General features: G+C 39.4%; 1 protein-coding gene across 3 annotated transcripts in view; it reads left to right on the top strand.

Moving 5' to 3' along the window:
- The first annotated feature begins 844 nt into the window (after window positions 1–844).
- The window catches only part of LOC135205572 (small ribosomal subunit protein uS2m-like), a 96,765-nt gene continuing 79,160 nt past the window's right edge, over window positions 845–18,449 (top strand). Inside the window, exons 1-2 of one of the 3 annotated variants that reach the window (XM_064236339.1) lie at window positions 845–1,002; window positions 13,619–13,714. In XM_064236339.1, the coding sequence (XP_064092409.1) occupies window positions 963–1,002; window positions 13,619–13,714 (136 nt within the window). In that variant the 5' untranslated portion in view covers window positions 845–962. Of the gene's footprint in view, window positions 1,003–1,061; window positions 2,874–13,618; window positions 13,715–18,449 lie in introns of those variants that run through there. The other 2 variants (XM_064236337.1, XM_064236338.1) reach the window with 2 other exon arrangements.

The following is an 18,449-nucleotide window of genomic DNA, read 5'->3' as shown; positions in this document are numbered from 1 at the left end:
AACAAAAATAATAAGCGAAATTATCTGAGAACCCCATTGCCGAAGGCAGGACCCGATAAAGAAATAAACAATATAAAGCAGGTATATTGTTCGTCATCACTTATTTCTCTCAGCAGAACTTTTTTATGTGTCAGGTATAGTATATAGCTCTCTTGAGTAACAAGTTTCCATATGTCATGATCGTTTTGAAATCGATGTCTGACCAGGGTGACCAGATTTTGAAAACTGAAATAAGGAACACCTAAATTGGAGCGGTAGTTAAACAATATAGTTACACAACTTACGTGAAGTCACGCACTCAGTGACGCAGTGCGAATTCCTTCTCAGCTGGGTCCAGATTGTCCAGGACCTACTTCATTGACTTTTTTTGAAGTGCGTTCATTGTAGATTTCGTTACAAACAGCTGTTCTTTACAGGTGTCAAAGCATTACACTACTGCAATCAAGCATGTTTTGCAGCTTTAAAGGATATTATAACTAAAGTCACTTGCCGTAATATATTGAATAAATTGCAGACAGCAAAATACATATAATGAAAACTTTCCATAATCCTTTCAAAAGTATTTTCTTCATTGTTGTTAGTATGTTATTTTTCATTTGTCATATTTTGCACTGATCCAGCTGTCCTCAAGAGATGGTGTTTGGTTTGTGTATCCCCCATATTTTGCCAACTTTCACTAGTATATTGTTTTTTTTTTTTCAAATATTGCAAATACGGGACAACAGGCGTCCCGGGGAGGGTCGATACGGGACACGGGACAAATGTCAGAAATATAGGACGATCCCGTCAAATACGGGACGTTTGGTCACCCTTTGTCTGACCTTTCTCTTGAATATTTATCCTGAAACTTCCTTTTCAGCTTTTCAAAGATCAAGCAAATTGCGCCCCAGTTTCCTCTCTCAACAAGGCCGAAGACGAAAACAAGGGACAACCGTCAAGCGTTTGTTATTGTTAGCAGTGCCATGGCTCTCTGCACCCGGCGAATACTCCAACAATTTAATGGTAATTTATAGGTTACAAGCTTCGGCACAGTATGAAGACTGGGTTATAGTATGGATTTGTGTTCAAGCTGTACACATATTTTTGCGGGAATTTTTAGTTACATGCTACCCATTAGGCAGCGTTCGTGTTGTGGTAGCAACGTTTTCTGGCTTGGTTCAGTAGGATGTTAGTAATACAAAGACGTCTTTTATAAGGACCCTTTATTCAAGGGTGACGCGAATACTAGTCGAGAGATGAAGGGCGTGGTGTTTGTAAATTCAGTTTCCGTGTAAAGTTACAAAATGCCGTCGAAATTAACGATGTTCTTGCTGATATTTTTTGGCCTAGTCTTTGTGCTACCTGTATTTAGTGCCAGAAATTCTCCGTTGACGAATGAATTAAGAATTCATGTACATTTCATTGACGAATTCAAACCAAATATCAAGATGATTATTAAGGAAACAATATCGGTATTTTCGAAGATTATCACATTAAAGAGCAAGCAAAGGCATGGATTCGATTTTGGAACTACTGGTGGAGAGAGGCTAAGGCCTAGTGGAACATTTAGGCTAACAAGGGAACGCAATGCGTGTGGGTTAATCTATTCCGGTGGTCGTAATGTGGGTCGATGTGCAAGGATTAACAGAAACTATAAAGGGGATTTTTGTGGATTGGTTCAAATTCCTGCAGAACATCTTCTAGGGCTGCCTGTTTATAATTACGACGGTACTCTACATTTAAACAGTTCTCTGTCAGAAGGGAAGGGATTTAATGATGGTACAAATTTTATAGTGTACTTGATTTCTAGGGAAAGTAGCACATGTTCCAAGTTATTTGCACATACTGTTGTGTGCCGAGTGGAATCCACATATCTTGGAGGTGTTAGAAGTGGTCGACCAATTGCTGGAAGTATCAACCTGTGTCCTACAGAGTTGGATAAAGTATCTGGAATATTACTGAAGAGAATAATAGCACATGAAATGATACATCTTTTGGGATTTAATTACCAAAGCATTATGGAGTATATTGATTGCGATGAAGATAGTCTGATAGAATCATTGTCACCTGGTGATGATGATGTTGGGCAGAGGTTAGATGGAGATTTGTTTTGTTGGAAAAGAAGAGATGTGATACAAGTTGTTGCAAAGAGTCGCTTGGTTATTAAACTTGGTAGTCTGCATGAAGCAGCATTGCACATTAGAAATATAACTTATGAATGTTTGCCTTCAATAGACGGTAAGGATTGGATTGGAAGTGCTACAATGCAGACTGTGCAACAGGGAGATGATGAGATGTCATTGTATGATAGACATGTGGATTCAGAGAAATTTTTCAACTCGTCTGATAGTGTTAGCGTTGCAGAAACTCGCACAGGGCTTCATTGGCCTGACAAAATGTTTTCTTCCAAGGCATCTTTAATGTCAGCTGGTGACCTAAGATCAAAGGAGATAACTTTTAACCCTCTCACATTAGTGCTTTTGCAGTCCTCTGGATGGTATTCCATTCACGAAAATGCTGTTTACTGTGGCATATGCTATTTAAATGACAAAGCCCCTAAAGTATGTTTTTCTCAACTGGAAAGTGGGGAAATGTTGAATAACATTAAAGAACCAGAAGAAAGCTTAGCTGTCACTGAAATGAGGACAGAAAAAGCAATAGCCGCTCTTAACATTACTGATCCAGTGATATTTTATGAGGAAGAGAGTATTGAAAATAGAAAACAGAATACTACTTTGAGCATTCAAGAAAAAGACACATTGTGGAATGGGCATGGAGTTGAGGCTACTGATAACCTCATCACCAGTATGCAGACGCTTTCTCCAACATCAGGGTCTTCTAGATGTGCACAGGAGTTTGCTATTTTATATTTTGCTCCCATTATGAGTCTAATGGTATGATTAAGCAGTATTTTATTTTTTGTATGTTCTGTTAATAGGTGGGGTGGCTTTTGCCCTTGGCAACCCTTTTACCACAGTATTTTCTCCTCAATATAGCTATGGAGCCATTGTCTGATTTGACCAATTTCAATTGTTCAAAGTGGATATTATGTTTTATATATATATATACATACATACATACATACATTATATAATATTATATTCTATATATATATATAATATATATATATATATATATGATATTATATATGTATTAGATATATATATATATATATATATATATACATTTTATATTATAAGGTATATTATAGTTATTATCATATATTATATATATTTATATAATATATACATATATTATATATATATATATAATAATATATATATATATATATATATATATATATATATATATATATATATATATATAATATTGGTCCATTTATCTTAGGTGCCTATTTTTGTGGTATTGCTGGAATTATACTTATTTATTTACTTATTTTAATTTTGTAGGATTTTAAGTTTTGTGTGTACCAGAAACTGTACATTTGATTCTACTATTTTATCAGCTTTATTTATTTCATTTTTGCTGATACATGCACAATTTCTGATTTGTTGTACCTATACAAACCAGCTGAGTATATAGGGAAATAGATTGATGTATTATTGTTTTGTTGTCAGATTTATATCTTTAGGGAGGAGAATTACAGTTGTTGTAAGATAGGTTAATAGATCGCCGATCTCTTGTACAGTAGGATGATGCCCCCAGGTTAGATTAGGTCCCAATGTATCCCTTTAAGTGTCATTGTTGCCCTTTTGGGTGCATTTAAGAGAGTTTCACATTATTTGAACTGAAGTGAAATTGCATATGGCTTGCCATCTGCATCAACACACTTTTAGATGGTTTCATCACCTTTGGGATAAATACCATCCAAAACTCTGTGAATTTACAAATACAGTGGAAATGTAGACAAAATATAAAAAGTTACAATGCTGGTTCTTGGCAAAATATTTTTATCTGTAAGCCTTCACACTAAGCAGAACAGGTTAGGTAGTATATTTACATATCTGTCAATTAGTAGTTATCTTTGGAATGTGAATTTATGTAAGTAACTTACCCAGTAATTACTTAGCTAATAATTTCATGCCTCGGCAGCTTGAAAATGAAAAAATTCCAGGGTAATACTTCACAGATTTACTGCAGGTGACTGGTCCCTCCCACCGCTGTTGATACCAGTAACTACTAGCAGACCACTTCATTCTATTTCTGCTGACATTTGTGTATCACCAATTGTTTGATAGCAGCTGTGTTCTTAAATTCACCGGTGGGAGACTGGATTTTGGTAAAGGATTATCGCAGATTACAGGTAGTCTTCAAGCTTTCAGCCTTCAAGATGGCACAGGTAGTCCCCTGTTATTGGCGATCCGGTTTCATGGTGCTTGTCTAGCGCCATAAAATTGGCAATATATTTATGGCACCATGACGGGCTGAGTTATGAGCACCATAAGCCGCCAATCATAGAGTTAAGATGCCATAACACACCTAACAGAGACACCATAATGGTGCTTATGGGCCGATAACTGGTTATCAATGCCATAAATTGCTGAGATTCAGTTAATGGCAGTTTTCGTTTATCCCCCCAGAGAAAGGAACCCCAGCCAATAACCAGGGACTGCCTATACAGTGGGGCCTTGCTTAGTTGCGGATCAGCAATCATGGTATCAGTTAATCACAGGTTTTTCCTTGGACCACTTCTCAGTCTATATGGCAGGTATGAATTGCAGCATAGCAGGCTTGTCCATGGTAGGCTAAGCCTCGTCCGGGTCCGATAACCAGCAAATGCATGAACAGATTCACATTATGATATTAACTGACAATAAAGGTAATAAACCATTCTCACCTCATATATTATTGGCCTATCTTCATAATATACAGCCTATTCATGGAATAATTCCACATCATTGACATCAACTTGTAGTCTAGTGGCCAGCAGAAATGTAAACATTGAGTTACATTGCTTCACAGCGATGTTTGTCATTCGTTAACCTTTTAGAAATGTTAATAGTAGTAGTGTAATTACAGTGGTAATAACATTTAGGAAAACATTAATTTTCAATTCTAACTTCATTATTGTTTTGGTATAACATAATCAACCTCTCTGAACACTGCAGTCATACAAACGATAATTGTCATAGGTTATCGTATTGTTGTTTTCGATTGGCGACGAAGCGTAAACGTAATAAAACCATTTTTACCTTGTATATTATTGTCATATATTCATAATAAAACACATATCTTATATATTATTGGCATATATTCATAATAAAAAGCCCCTTCAAGGAATAACTCCTTGGGGAATGCATTTTTCAAAAGACAAAAATACACTTTACAAGTTTACGGTATGCATTGATTACTTTATTTTGATGTGATTATATTAATATTACAGTATGATACTGTAATCAGTACAGTAACTATTAACTATTTTCGATCATAAATGTATATTCATTCTCGAAAAAAATACGTATGATCACCGTGACGTCACCAAACCTACAATCTCGTTTTTACATACTATTTTTACACAATGTGATAGTGGTTACATCGTTCTACAAACTACCAATGTATTTTTAAATAAGTATCCTCTAAACTCCATCATAAATCCCTTTACTTACTTTTTTTGTGGAGCTCAAATACTATATCCCGGAAAATTAACGAAATCGCGAATGTTATCGTAGAGCAAGATTCACTAATTACTGTGTTTTCATCTTCTTATCATGACTAAATACATTTTTAGGATAAACATTATTTACAAATTTTCAAATACTAATATGAATGTAAATAGCAAAATCTCTCTCTCTATCTCTCTCTTCACATACAGAAAAAACTATAATACTGATCTGTTATTATCAGTAAAAGAACAAGATGGTCCCTGACATTTGTAGGTACACGTGTTGCCATATTTTTATTCTAAACTGTGCTTGCTTTAATACAACTTTTATACAGAAAAAAACTATAATATACTGATCTGTTATTATCATAATAAAAGAACAAGATGGTCCCCGACATTTGTAGGTACATGCATTGCCATATTTTTATTCTAAACTGTGCTTTGATACAACTTTTATAGTTGACTCAATGATTATCACATATTATAACAGCATACAAAAGAATATCTTATCAATATCGAAGTTTCATTTCTTATCACCATAAAAATATTTAAAATACAAATTTCATTATTCTCTCTCTCTCTCTCTCTCTCTCTCTCTCTCTCTCTCTCTCTCTCTCTCTCTCTCTCTCTCTCTCTCTCTCTCGCTAGTCAACAGTTACTCTTGTCCTAAGCTGCTCTCTCTCTCTCTCTCTCTCTCTTTTAATGAAATATAAATTACTGTATCATAAACTTTTATGTACAAAGTTAAAAATAATAATAATTCCATTAATAAATTTGTTTCTTTTAGCAACTAAAATGTTTTCCAAAATAATTCTTTCAGTAATAAACGTCCATCAGCTGACTAAACGCAAACAAAAGACAAAAATAGATTTTTATTGCTGTATTTTGCTGTAGTATGTACATTAATATTACAGTTGGGTGCTGTAATCATTGTAATCATTACAGTAAATCGTGTTTTTATCATAAATTTGTTCATTCACAAAATATACTATGTACTTTTAGTTTCATGCAGCAGCCAAATCATGAAAATAGAAAGGAATTGTTAGCTAATATACTTTTGTTTGCTGATCTGATGAAGGAGGGGAAATTGAAGATAGGAAAGAATTTATAAAAGATTTGTGACATTATAGACATATAACTTAAACACACAAACAAGGGAGACATAAAATAAGCAAGGGAGCTGTTTAATTACAACACCTTTCTACTACTACTAATAGGAGCAGCCAGTGTTAGTTATTAAATGTTAAGTTGCAATAAGTACATGTGTATCTTCAACATATGATAGTTTAAGGTATACTATTAGTTTTTTAAATTACTATTAAAATAGGCTGTTAGCCTATTAGAGTTTTTATAGGTAGCACATCTTTGGTGTTTTAACTATTGAAGTAAGCAGTTGGGGTGGGTATAGCCTAGTAGGGTTTTTTTAGGTTTTTTGCTTATCGCAGGTGGTTGCGTCCCCCAACCACCGTGATTATCGAGGCCCCACTGTATATTAATGTTTGTTATTAATGGGCCTGATTCGAGTTTTTCATATTTTGATGCAGTAGCAAATACAAAATCATATTGGTAACTACCGGTAGCTAGTTAAACTACGCTGCTACCCTTTAACATTGAGACAATATTGTAAGATTGCATTCGTTGCTGAACTAATACTGCTTTCATTTGAGACGTTACAAGTAAGTAGGAACCACACTGACTTTCTTCTCACATCAATCTGTAGGCAAAATTTGTCCTGACAAGATGTGATAATTTGTCTGGGTTCTTCTTAACTCTCTCCATGAAGCAACCGTCGTACATGGGGATTAAGTGAGTACTACGTGAGGTCGTCAACATTACACATAAAGTATAGTACATATGTACATCAGTGTTGTGTGCTTTACCATGCACTACTTTTGGGAGGTTCTGTCACTTGTTGGGCCAATTCCGGTAAGTGTCACATCATGCTTGCTCAGTGCATACGCTTGCTAAGCACTATAATATGTTTGCTTTATGCATATCCCTGTGTTGCTTATTCAGTTGGTCGTGGCTATTTCACCTGCATATGGCCATGTTATCACTTACGTGAGCATACGTGGCCTTGATATGGGAGTGTGAACGGAGCTTAAATGTGCAAATCCACAATGAAAGACATACTGTACTCAATTTATTAAATGCTTGTTCAATACACCAACTTACCCTAGTGTGCCACAGATTATCAGGTCCAACACCCTCGCCCTACTTCCAGTTTTATATAATTTAGAAATGAAGAGAAAGTGAGAGACTTGTAATGAGGCGAGATCAAATTTTACCACTAAGATGAAAAAATGAAACTATATTATTACCGTACTTTGCAAGTATTTCATCATACAAATGAAAATAGTACGTATAGCAATATGCTAAGATCAGTTATTACAAAACTAGAACATGACAAGTGGCTTAGTATCAAATTTTGAATATCAAAACCAAATACCAAAACCATTCAGAAGTAAAAATAAAATCTTTCCTCTAACTAAGTCAGGGGTGTCAAACTCAAATCCTTTCAATGGCCAATTATGCATTTGGTTATGGTCTCGAGGGTCCATCAAAGATTTGGTAATTACTTATTCCTTATGACTCATTTATTAAGATTTGCAATAAAAGAGTCTTATTGCCAGCAATTATAATATGAAATAAATTAATAAATATTGTCATATGAATGAAAGGTAAAACTTATTATGTCTTGTTTTAACAGTTCTAAGTTATAGTAGCTCGAGTTGAAAAACCTCTTGGCACCTCGAGGGCTACTTAAAACCATCCCGCGGGCCATGAGTTTGACACCCCTAATCTAAGTAATGTCCAGCAGAATTTGAATATGCATCAAGTTTAGCTAAATAAGAGGAAAACTTACCAATGTCATAGGCATTTTTATTTTATTCCAAGAAGAGATCTCACTCAGTCTTTGGGCATACACCTGACCAATGCCATCTTGAAACACAAAAGACAATGAGTTTTAAGCAATACTCCTTTACAGTAAGTAATGAAAGGGTTGGCATAACAAAAATCCTGATACAACTCTGTACGTACCTGGTGTTGTGGAGTACGATTGACAAAAAGAATAATGCCCCCTCGAAAGGCAATGTGAGCTGTGAAGTTTAAAGCTTGACGAAGATATTCAGCTGTTTGGTCTAAATCAATGATAACATGGCCCAGCCGTGATCCAAATAAAAAGGGAGTCATGTTGACGTGCACAGAGCCTTCCTTATGGCCCAAATGAACACGAGCCTTGAACAAATCTTCTACAGTGAAGAGTTCAGCAACTTTGAAAAAATCAGGATGTTTCAAAACTTCTTTCAATGTTTTTTCATGTGAAGTTAAATCTGCAGAGTAGACAAGAAATCACCACTTTACAATAACCAGTCTTTTAAAACTATAAACCAGTTTCAGTACTTATTACATTACTTAATACTGCTTCACACTAATCACAGGTCTAACCAGGAGACTGTCTGGAGAGCTGCCATGGCAGTAGCTTCCAGTCACCTCTTCCTATTGAGAGAGAAATACTCTAACTCCTCAGGTGATCCAGTGACAGATCCGGACCGAGGTGAACCAGGTTTGGGTACACCCGCTTAGTCCGTAGAGGCCTCTCTGTCACTGGATCACCTGACGAGTTAGAGTATTTCTCTCTCAATAGGAAGAGGTGACTGGAAGCTACTGCCATGGCAGCTCTCCAGACAGTCTCCTGGTTAGACCTGTGATTATTCACAGTGTCTAAGGTCGCTGCTTCTTCCAAGACCATTGTCCGGGGGTAAGACTTGGCATGCGGGAGACTGCACCAGTCTATTGGTAGGGTTATCACTTACCTGGCCCACCAGATGGCAAACTTGTGGGCAAACCTGGTATTCAAGAGGTGCAATTTTGTCCTCTCTTGAGTAACCAGGTCTCTTCGGTCAAAGTCGTTATTGGCCTTGCAGAACGGACCGTTGCTGGGTTCTGCCTTTCTCTTCTATAGAGAACAGGTAGATGCTGTGGTGGACAGGCGTCGGGATGACGATAAGGACTGGCTTGTTCACCAGGCAGTGGCGAAGGCACCACTGCAGCTAGACATTCGACTCTAGGTAGCACCTCCTCATCCCCAAGTTCTCCTCTTCTAAGGGAACTAGCGGAGCAACCCAGCTTTCTTCTTCATCGAAAGGACTGACGTCACACCCTTTTCAGCCAACCTTGCTTTCGGGAAAGGAGGATAAAGGAAAGAAGAAGAGACACTAGGGTTGGCGTTCCCCTCCAGCTGCTGCCACTGGTGGGGGTTGCCTGTCAAACCATTGGTCAACTTGGCAGCGATATGGAGCAGAGACCTGGGTAATAGAGAGGCAGCACTGCTGTTCCTGTCACAGCAGGGGCAACCTGCTCGGTTATTGCAAGTCGTGATAGGTCACCTGTTGTCATTGGAGAAACTGGTCCCTCATGGGTGGCTCCACCTTTGGTCTCTCCAGTGGAGACAGAGAGTACTGGTCCCGGTCCCATGATCCTCAGTTATTCCTCATTCCTGGTGGCTAGAGGATAAAAATCTCGTCATAGGAGTGGATTATTCCACTCCCTCTCCGGATATGCTCTTGTTCACAGACACATCGAACTAGGGATGGGACGCACACCTGGAAGAGTTGCTGACTGCAGGAATGTGGAACCTTCACGACAGCACCTTCACATGAATGTCCTGGAACTTTAGGCAGCCTTCCTGGTTTTCTAAGATTCAGTAACGGGTGATGGGACACTGTGGTGTTGATGAGCGGCAATACCACAGTGGTGGCATATATCAACAAGCAATGGGGACTCGCCTCCCTTGAGCTTCATCAGCTGACAGTGAAGGTGCACGAGTGGGCAGTAGCTCACTCGATACAGCTGTCTGCCAGGTACATTCCAGGCAAGAGGAATGTAGTGGCAGACAAGCTCAGCCACCAGAATCAGGTGATAGGAACTGAATGGACCCTTCACCAGGACGTGGCGGAAAGGCTATTCAGCCTAAGGGGGCGTCCAGTTGTAGACTTGTTTGCCACCCGGTTCATTAGGAAGCTAGAGACCTTATGCTCTGTTGCTCTGGACCCGTGGACCCTTGGGACCACCTAGAAGTGTACACCTTCCTATTGGCTCTTCTCTTCAAGGCACAGAGAGAGATTCCCCCATAGAGAAACCTGCTGTGTCAGCCGCACATCAAATGGTACCATCAGGCATTAGAGTCCCTGTGTCTTCACAGCAGGAGTTTATCTACCATCTCTTGCAAGTGAGAAGCTTTTCTTGTCAAGCAGCAACAGATATGGCAGGATACCTCAGACAGTCCTCTGCAGCAGCATACCAGGGAAAGTGGGCCATCTTCTGTGGTTAGTGTCGTAGACGGGGTATCTCTGGTCGGAGCCACTCTTCAGCAAGTTGCGGACTTCCTTGTCTACCTTCGCTGAGAGAAGCTCCACGCTGTTTCAGCTGTAAAAGGCTACAAGGCCATGCTGACCCTAGTATTGGAAGGTGAAGGGTGTCTGTGTGTGTTCAATGTGTTATCCTTATCACTAAAGGTTGGGGGTGAAGGAAATGCCAAAATATCAAAAGTAGGTTCTTAATGTCTTAAGTGAAGTAAACAAAATCACATAGGTGCATATGTGCAAGCAAGGAATGTAGAGTGGTGTTGTATTGGCAAAACATTACTGCCAGACGGGTGAGATTTGGTCATGGCATATCGTACATGATACATATGAGAATGACATACATTAAATACATAGGGAGGTATATAAATGGACATGAAATTTAAAGAATGCAATACATATACATAAAGATTCATATATTGTACTGAATGTTTCTTTCATTTACCTACAGTGTCAATATCTCATCTTCCTTCGAAATATTGTTACTCATGAGGAGCTTCGAAAGGTGTTGCCCTCCCGGGGATCTCAGGCCTCCTGCATGGAATGTAACTCATACTGCAGAGCCTGATTCATGCCTTGTACGAGCCACTTCGAGATAGTCTTTCTTTTGATGTTAAACACCCAAGGGGATGGGGATAGGTTACGTTCAACTTTGTCCTGGATTTCGAGTCCTTCACCATCCCCTCCCAGAATGACTTCTTTGGTCATGATCCAGATGAGATGCTACTTTGTCCCGTTAGAGCACTACGGCAATACCTTAAGAGGACTTGTCATCTCCGGCCTGAGTATCGACGACTCTTCGTTAGCACCGGTGATTCCAAGAAAAAGGTGTCCAAGAACACTGTATCTTTCTGGCTTCATGAGACAATCAGGAAGGCATACTCTGCTGCTGGCAACGACACCGGTACACTTTGTCTGAGAGCTCGCAAGGTCGGACATTACCCTGTCCCTTGCATTCCGTAAGAACTGTAGGTTTAACAGGTTTTGAAAGCATGGGTCTGGGCACGCCGGACTATAGTAGTACTTTCACTTTTTATTACCTTGGGGATATTGCCCATAGGTCCTTGGGACCAGTGGTGGTTGCTCAACAAGTTGTGAAGCTTACTCAGTTCCTCTGAGTAATGAGGTGAGATGCAACTCTGTCCAGAGTTGCATCTCACCTCATTGTATGGTACGAATGAGCATGACTGTGGAATGAATGGCTCTCCTTTCATCCTACTCTTTCCCTCCGGGTAGAGAGTAATGCGGATCATTACATGCTGGACCGAGTGACAGATGCAGGTAGGACATTCCTTAGAGTAACCTATCTTTTTCCTTTATTTAGTTAATAGAAGGAATTATCTTCCCCACCCCCCTTACAAGGCAGGGAAGGGGGCCATGATATAAGACAAACCCTTAAATACAAATGGTTCTTTGCTTTCTCATAAGGGTGACTCATGCATTTCTCTTATGAGAAAAACCCAAAAGACTGACTCTGATCTTGCAGTTCCCTAACTCCAATCAGATGCCAGTGGCTGGATTCCCTTCCTTGCTCTTATGACCAAGAAGAGAATCTCAGGTAGGCTGAACCCCAGTCAATTCGCTTGAGCTCACTCAGATTCCTCCCACCAATTAGCCAGTTTCCTTATTGTAAAGTACCAATGGTTTTTATATCGTGTAAGAACAAATCACAGTTTTTGAACAATTCAATTTGTTACCTGGGCTGTAAGCAAATTGGAATGTTTATGTCTGGTTGGAGGGACTACCAACGACCGGACCGGTAGTTAACTACTGAACCGCCTTGTTTGAAGAATTCAGTGGCCGTGTCCAGGCTACGCCTCAAGCAATTCCTATTGCAAAGGACCTAGGTTTGTATAGTTAGGAAAAGTACAGTTTACTTTCAAAAGTTGTCATTTTATGCATACTTACAAAGTGATTACATAATCAGAGGCCTCCCTCTTCCCCTCACATGGAAGAAAAGGCATAAAACAACTGTCTTGTTTACTGGGTTGGTTCCACACTTCCCTGGTGTTGGTGGGGTAGTTGCTTAACCAAAACAAAATACTGCTACTGTGGAATTTTTAATTCTAGCTGCCGCAAATAGTGAAACTACAGCTATGTAATCACTTAGTAAGTATATATGTATATAAAATTTCATTTTATTTTAAAAATATAATTTTTTAAATGATGTTTGAATTTGAATTTTTTCTTCTTTTTACCTTTCTGACATCCAAAGTAAATCTTTAAATTCTTTATGATACTGCATGATTTAAAAAAAATATACTGTAGTACATACATATATAGAAAATGGGTATTTATCACCGACTGAGTTAAAGTGAGAAGATGGAAATAAGTAGGAATATTTTAAAAGCCTGAACAAATAATCTTGTGATTGTAAGGATAAATGTTAGTTAATCACAAGAATACTAGGGATAATTAGGGAAGATGTTCAAGGAACAGGTTCTTCTTCGTCATGTTCTGTTCTTTGAAAAATTCTTACCTGCAGGATTAGCACCCAGAGCTAAATTTCAACTTATGGGTGGCATAGAGGAGTGCTCAAACACAATTTTAAGTTGTGACCCTGGCTGTTAGTATCTGAAAGTTTGTAAGGAGGGAGTGTCTGCATTACACACACATGTATAACATTACATTGCATACTATAATGTTTCTTGTCACATTTCTTATTTGTCAGCCTACTAAGCAAATTCTTAATGAAACTATTCCTTTTCAGTTGGAGTGTTTAGGTCACAATGGCATTCAGTTTCATCATCGTCTGCTCCTGTGATGGGTTCAGCTAAACCAGCTTATCTGCCAGAATCTAGTGAAGGTTAATACTGTATCTTATTTCTTTTTTGTACTATAAACTTTATTGGATTTCAGCATATTTTTAAAAAATGGTTTTAAGTTAGTAAGGTGAAGTTATAAAATTTGGGCAAGTTTGCAAGTTGTAGACCTGGCATCTGAATTAATTTTATTATTCAGATTTTTATTTAACAATTTTTATCAGTACATACGTACAGTATTCTGTACTAAAAATAATTATAGTTTACATTACTGTATAGTTCTGTATGCCAAGTAACTACTACATAGCTATTGGTATCTAACAATCTCGGCAGCTTACATTTTGACTTTTGTTGTAGCACTATTGGTTTGGTATTCAACTTGTTTCTGCCAGTAAATGATTGACCATCAGTTTTTTAAGCAGCTTTTGATGGATTTTGTTATGAGTGTGGCTGGGGCGTCCCCTGTAAGCAATGAGCATCAAAATCCTCTTACTGGCATGGTAAATGGGTGAGGGGTACTGCAGGGGTCACGACTGTTGCCAAAGAAGTTAGTGAAAGAGTGGAAGATAAGAGCAGGTACGTGGAACGTAGGTACTCTAACAGGAAAACTGAGGAAGATAGTAGATGTGATGGAGAGGAGGATAGATTTCTTGTATGTGCAGGAGAATAGGTGGAAAGGGAGTGGAACTAGAGAGATTGGACATGAGTACTATAAGCTATATTACAGCAGGTCATGAGAGGGAAGAAATGAAGTTGGAATTATAGTAACAACTGGAAGGAAAAATAAAAGTAAAGAGAGTAAGTGATAGGCTTTTAAAGATTCCAATAATAATAGGATGGGGTGCCAAAAGCAAGAGAAAGAATTATTTAGATGAGTTGGAGGCTGCCATTAGAACAGTGAAGAGGAGGAGAAACTAATAATAGGAGCTGATATGAATGGCAGGATGGGAAAGAAAAGAGATGGGTATGATGAGGTACATGGAGGCCATGGGTTTGGAATTAGAAATGAGGATGGGGATTATTTATTGGAGATGGCTCAGAGTTTTGAATTGGCCTGTATGAACACATGGTTTCAAAGTCAGATAAGTACTTGATAAGCTATGAAAGTGGGGGAGTGCAGAGCCAAATAGATTACATCCTGGTTAGAGGAGCTGACAAAAGCAATTTGATAAACTGCAAAGTGATCTTGGGAGAAGTGTGTGTTAAACAGCATAGGTTGGTGGTGATGGATTTTAAAATGAGAGTTAGGAAATCCAAGAAGAGAAGATCTAGAATTAAGTTCTGGGACTTTGAAGGAGAAAAGGGGGAACAATTTAGGAGGACTGTGAGGGAGAGATGTCTGGAAAGGGAAAATGTAGAATTTGGACAAGGTAAGAGTGGAAAATATTTGGGTAGACATGAGAGAAATATGTGTTGGAAGCAGAGGAATTGGTGGGAAGAACCAGTGGATAAGGTGTCGAGAGGAGAAAGGTGGTCGTGGATTGGAGAGGTGCAAGAATCAAAAGAAAATCAAAAGCATTTAAGGCTGGAAAGAAAGGCATGCACAGATTGCAGAGGTATAACATTTCAAACTTGAGGCAGAGACAGGATGTGGGTAAATTGCGTTTCATCAAGGATAGTGACGAAAATATATTGTATAGGGGTGAAAACATTAAGAAGAGATGGCGAGAGTATTTTCAACAACTGTTAAATACTGAAAAAGAGAGAGAGGGTGGAGCGACCAGTGATGGAGAAACAGGATACAGAAGTGAAGAGAGTATTAACCCCTTCCCACCCAGATGACGCAACCGCTTGCGAGTAGGCTATACCAGATAAACCCAAAATCAAATATCACAATCAGAGTATGCTTCTCCTCATTATTTATTTTGTTCATGACACTTACCTGTCAGATATATATATATAGCTGTATTCTCCGAAGCCCGACAGAATTTCAAAACTCCCGGCACACGCAGTGGTCGGCCAGGTGGTTAGTACCCATTCCCGCCGCTGGGAGGCGGGTGTCAGGAACTATTCCCATCTTCTATTCAGATTTTCTTCTGTCGCCGGTAATGTAAACACCTGTTTTCATTACCTCCGTCTAGGATTTTGGAACTTCATTGCCGCTTAAGTATCTTGGTTGTTTTCTTTTTGGTTTATTAACTTGGATTTGCGGCTAGGCATACGCTATCATAAATTGATTTAATTTTGAATTTCTTGACATAAGAAGTCTGATTCTAGTTAGACTAGTTTCAGACTTTGTTGTCTGCAAGGGGTTAGGTGAGAATAACGAAACTTTCGATATATTCTCACTTAATATGCACGACGTGTCATCAATGTAATTAGTGTAATAATTGACTGATTCCGAAAGAAGATGTATGATTCGTATGTACGCAAATTAGAGCGTAATAGAATCAGGAGGTTTTCCTCCAAGATCAGTAAACAGAGTAAACTTTATTTTGCCTAACCTTGTGGTATGGCCTACGGGCCTAGAGGAAGTGTCTGTGAGAGGTAATGCCCTTTCTGTTATGGTGGATTACATCAGTAATTGGAATCTAAAGTGCTCGCTCTCCAATCAGTGCTGTGAGAGTAGTGATGTTGATTTAGTGCCCCTAGTGTTGTGGAGGGGGCGTCAGATCGGCCTTATAATGCCTCTAGGTCTAGACCTCTGTCGGACTCCCAGGACCACAGGGAGAGGGCATGTCGAAAGCCGAAGGAGGGTTACGAGGAACCCCCACCGATCTGGCGTCCCTTCGGCAGGACCTGAAAACGCTTCTCAGGCTGCCAAAGATCATGCACGTGCACGAATCCTGAAGGATTGCTTCTCGTCCTCCGAGGCGTCCTCCCCGTACAGGGGTTGGAGCTCTCGGAAGGACTCGCGCCCTTTAAATAGAAGCTTATTGAGGAGGGACGCTTCACGTCCTCTCTCTCTATTGTCATGCGATTGTAATCGCCGCCTTAACAATTTGACGACTTTCCAACACATGGGAGAAAGAAGAAGGAAATAGGAAGAACGCTGTTAAGCGCCCAGATCGCCTTATCATTGTTACTGTGAAAAGGAAGAAGGCGTACCCTCGTCTTCTCACAGGATCAGCCCTTCTCGGTTGGCCTTGTTTTCGCCAAAAGAAGGGCAAAATACATTTACTGAAGGAAGGATTTGAGGCTGTCTGTCTGTCAAGTCAGGCAGTCTTCTTCTCCTTTTCCTTGCTCGTCGCTTTCTACATCCTTGCACCCAAGAACACACAGGCGTCCTTTTGAGTGCGTTTCTGGAAGTGTCGATAGAGCGTGACAGAGACGCAAGATGTCGCACAGGCGGCCGCCGTCTTTGTCAGGAGTTGCGAACGTCCATAATACTCGTCCGGACGACAATCACCGTACATCGGCTTATGACTAGCACGCTTCATGAGTGGCGCTCCCCTTGAAGACAGGACGCTTTTGAGGACGCTTTTCGGGACGCCTCCGTATTTGATAAGCAACAGTCATGTCGAAGTTTTTACCAAGACGTTCGGGAGAAACCTTGGTTTCTTAATAAGAATCTTATCGACGTTTGGGTATGATGGCGGATAGGAAATATCTACTTCCTTCCGTAAACCCTAGAGATGACAGGAATTCTGTCTCTTCCGCGATTTATGAGGAAATTACGAAGATTTAAAGAGTTCCTGGATTAACTTCCTTCCTTAAGGAGATATATATACTCTTTCTATCGTTCTATTAACGAAAAGAACGAAGATAGTAAAAGTTTTTTCCTTTCTCTATCTGCCTTGGCAGGGAAAGAAGGTAGTAGAGTATCTGCTGTATGATAATACGATACGGTCAAATCATAAGCACTACCGTAGTTACTTCTTTGCTGTGCAACTCTATTACCAGTATCCTTACAGGACTTTCCTAGGAAGACTACGCTTAAAGGGATTGTTATGACAATACCTAATTAGCTTCTAGATTTATCGAAGTCTTGTTTTGCTTAAATATACATTAATAAGAACTTCCTCAAGTTCGATAATAATTTTATAAGATTCCTTTATTGAATGGAGTAGCTGGCAACTCTGGAAGAGTAAGGCCAGACAGCTAACGGAGGTTGCTATCGCTTAGACCAACGCATTAACCATCTATTTCTCAGTCATGAGAGGTCGGTCCTGCGGGATGGAATAACTAACCGTATCTATCCCCTACAATCGCGGTCCTAGCCTCGGATTGAGGGGATAGTTAAGCAAACATAAATAAAATATTGTCTGCCTTTTGCTAAGAAGCTTTCAATAAGAAAGATATTACAGCCTTTCAATGCTGATTACCGTAGGTAACATTATTAAAGGAATCTAACCGCAGCAGAACACTATATATTATATAATACTCTCATGCTTACGAAAGCATGGCTTATTAGAGTACATGCTTAGTGAGAAGATGAATGTAGTAGAGAATTCACTTTAAGTCTACGGTATGGTCAAGTCTTATGGCCTTTCATGCATCAGGGCGCTCGACAAGATCCTCTCTGAGATGCCGTTCAGAACCCTTGGTGTTCTATGCACCAATACGCTCGGTAAGACTCTCGCGAGGACGTCTCTTGAAGATGCTCAACGTCCTACGCATTGAGACGTGAGGAAGCTTTTGCAGATGCTCGACGTCCTACACGAAGAGACGCTCATCAGGACGCTCTGGAAGACGCTCGACGTCATAAACATTGATAAGCTTTTTGGAAGACGCTTGATGTCTTACACATCTGGACGCTCGCCAGGACACTAGCGAGGACGCTTTTGAAGACGTTCGGCATCCTACACGTCATGTCGCTCAGCAGAGCACTTACCAGGA

The sequence above is a fragment of the Macrobrachium nipponense genome, chromosome 24 (genome assembly GCF_015104395.2).
Source record: "Macrobrachium nipponense isolate FS-2020 chromosome 24, ASM1510439v2, whole genome shotgun sequence".
Classification (NCBI taxonomy): Eukaryota; Metazoa; Arthropoda; class Malacostraca; order Decapoda; family Palaemonidae; genus Macrobrachium; species Macrobrachium nipponense.
This window is presented reverse-complemented; position numbering and strand designations above follow the sequence as displayed.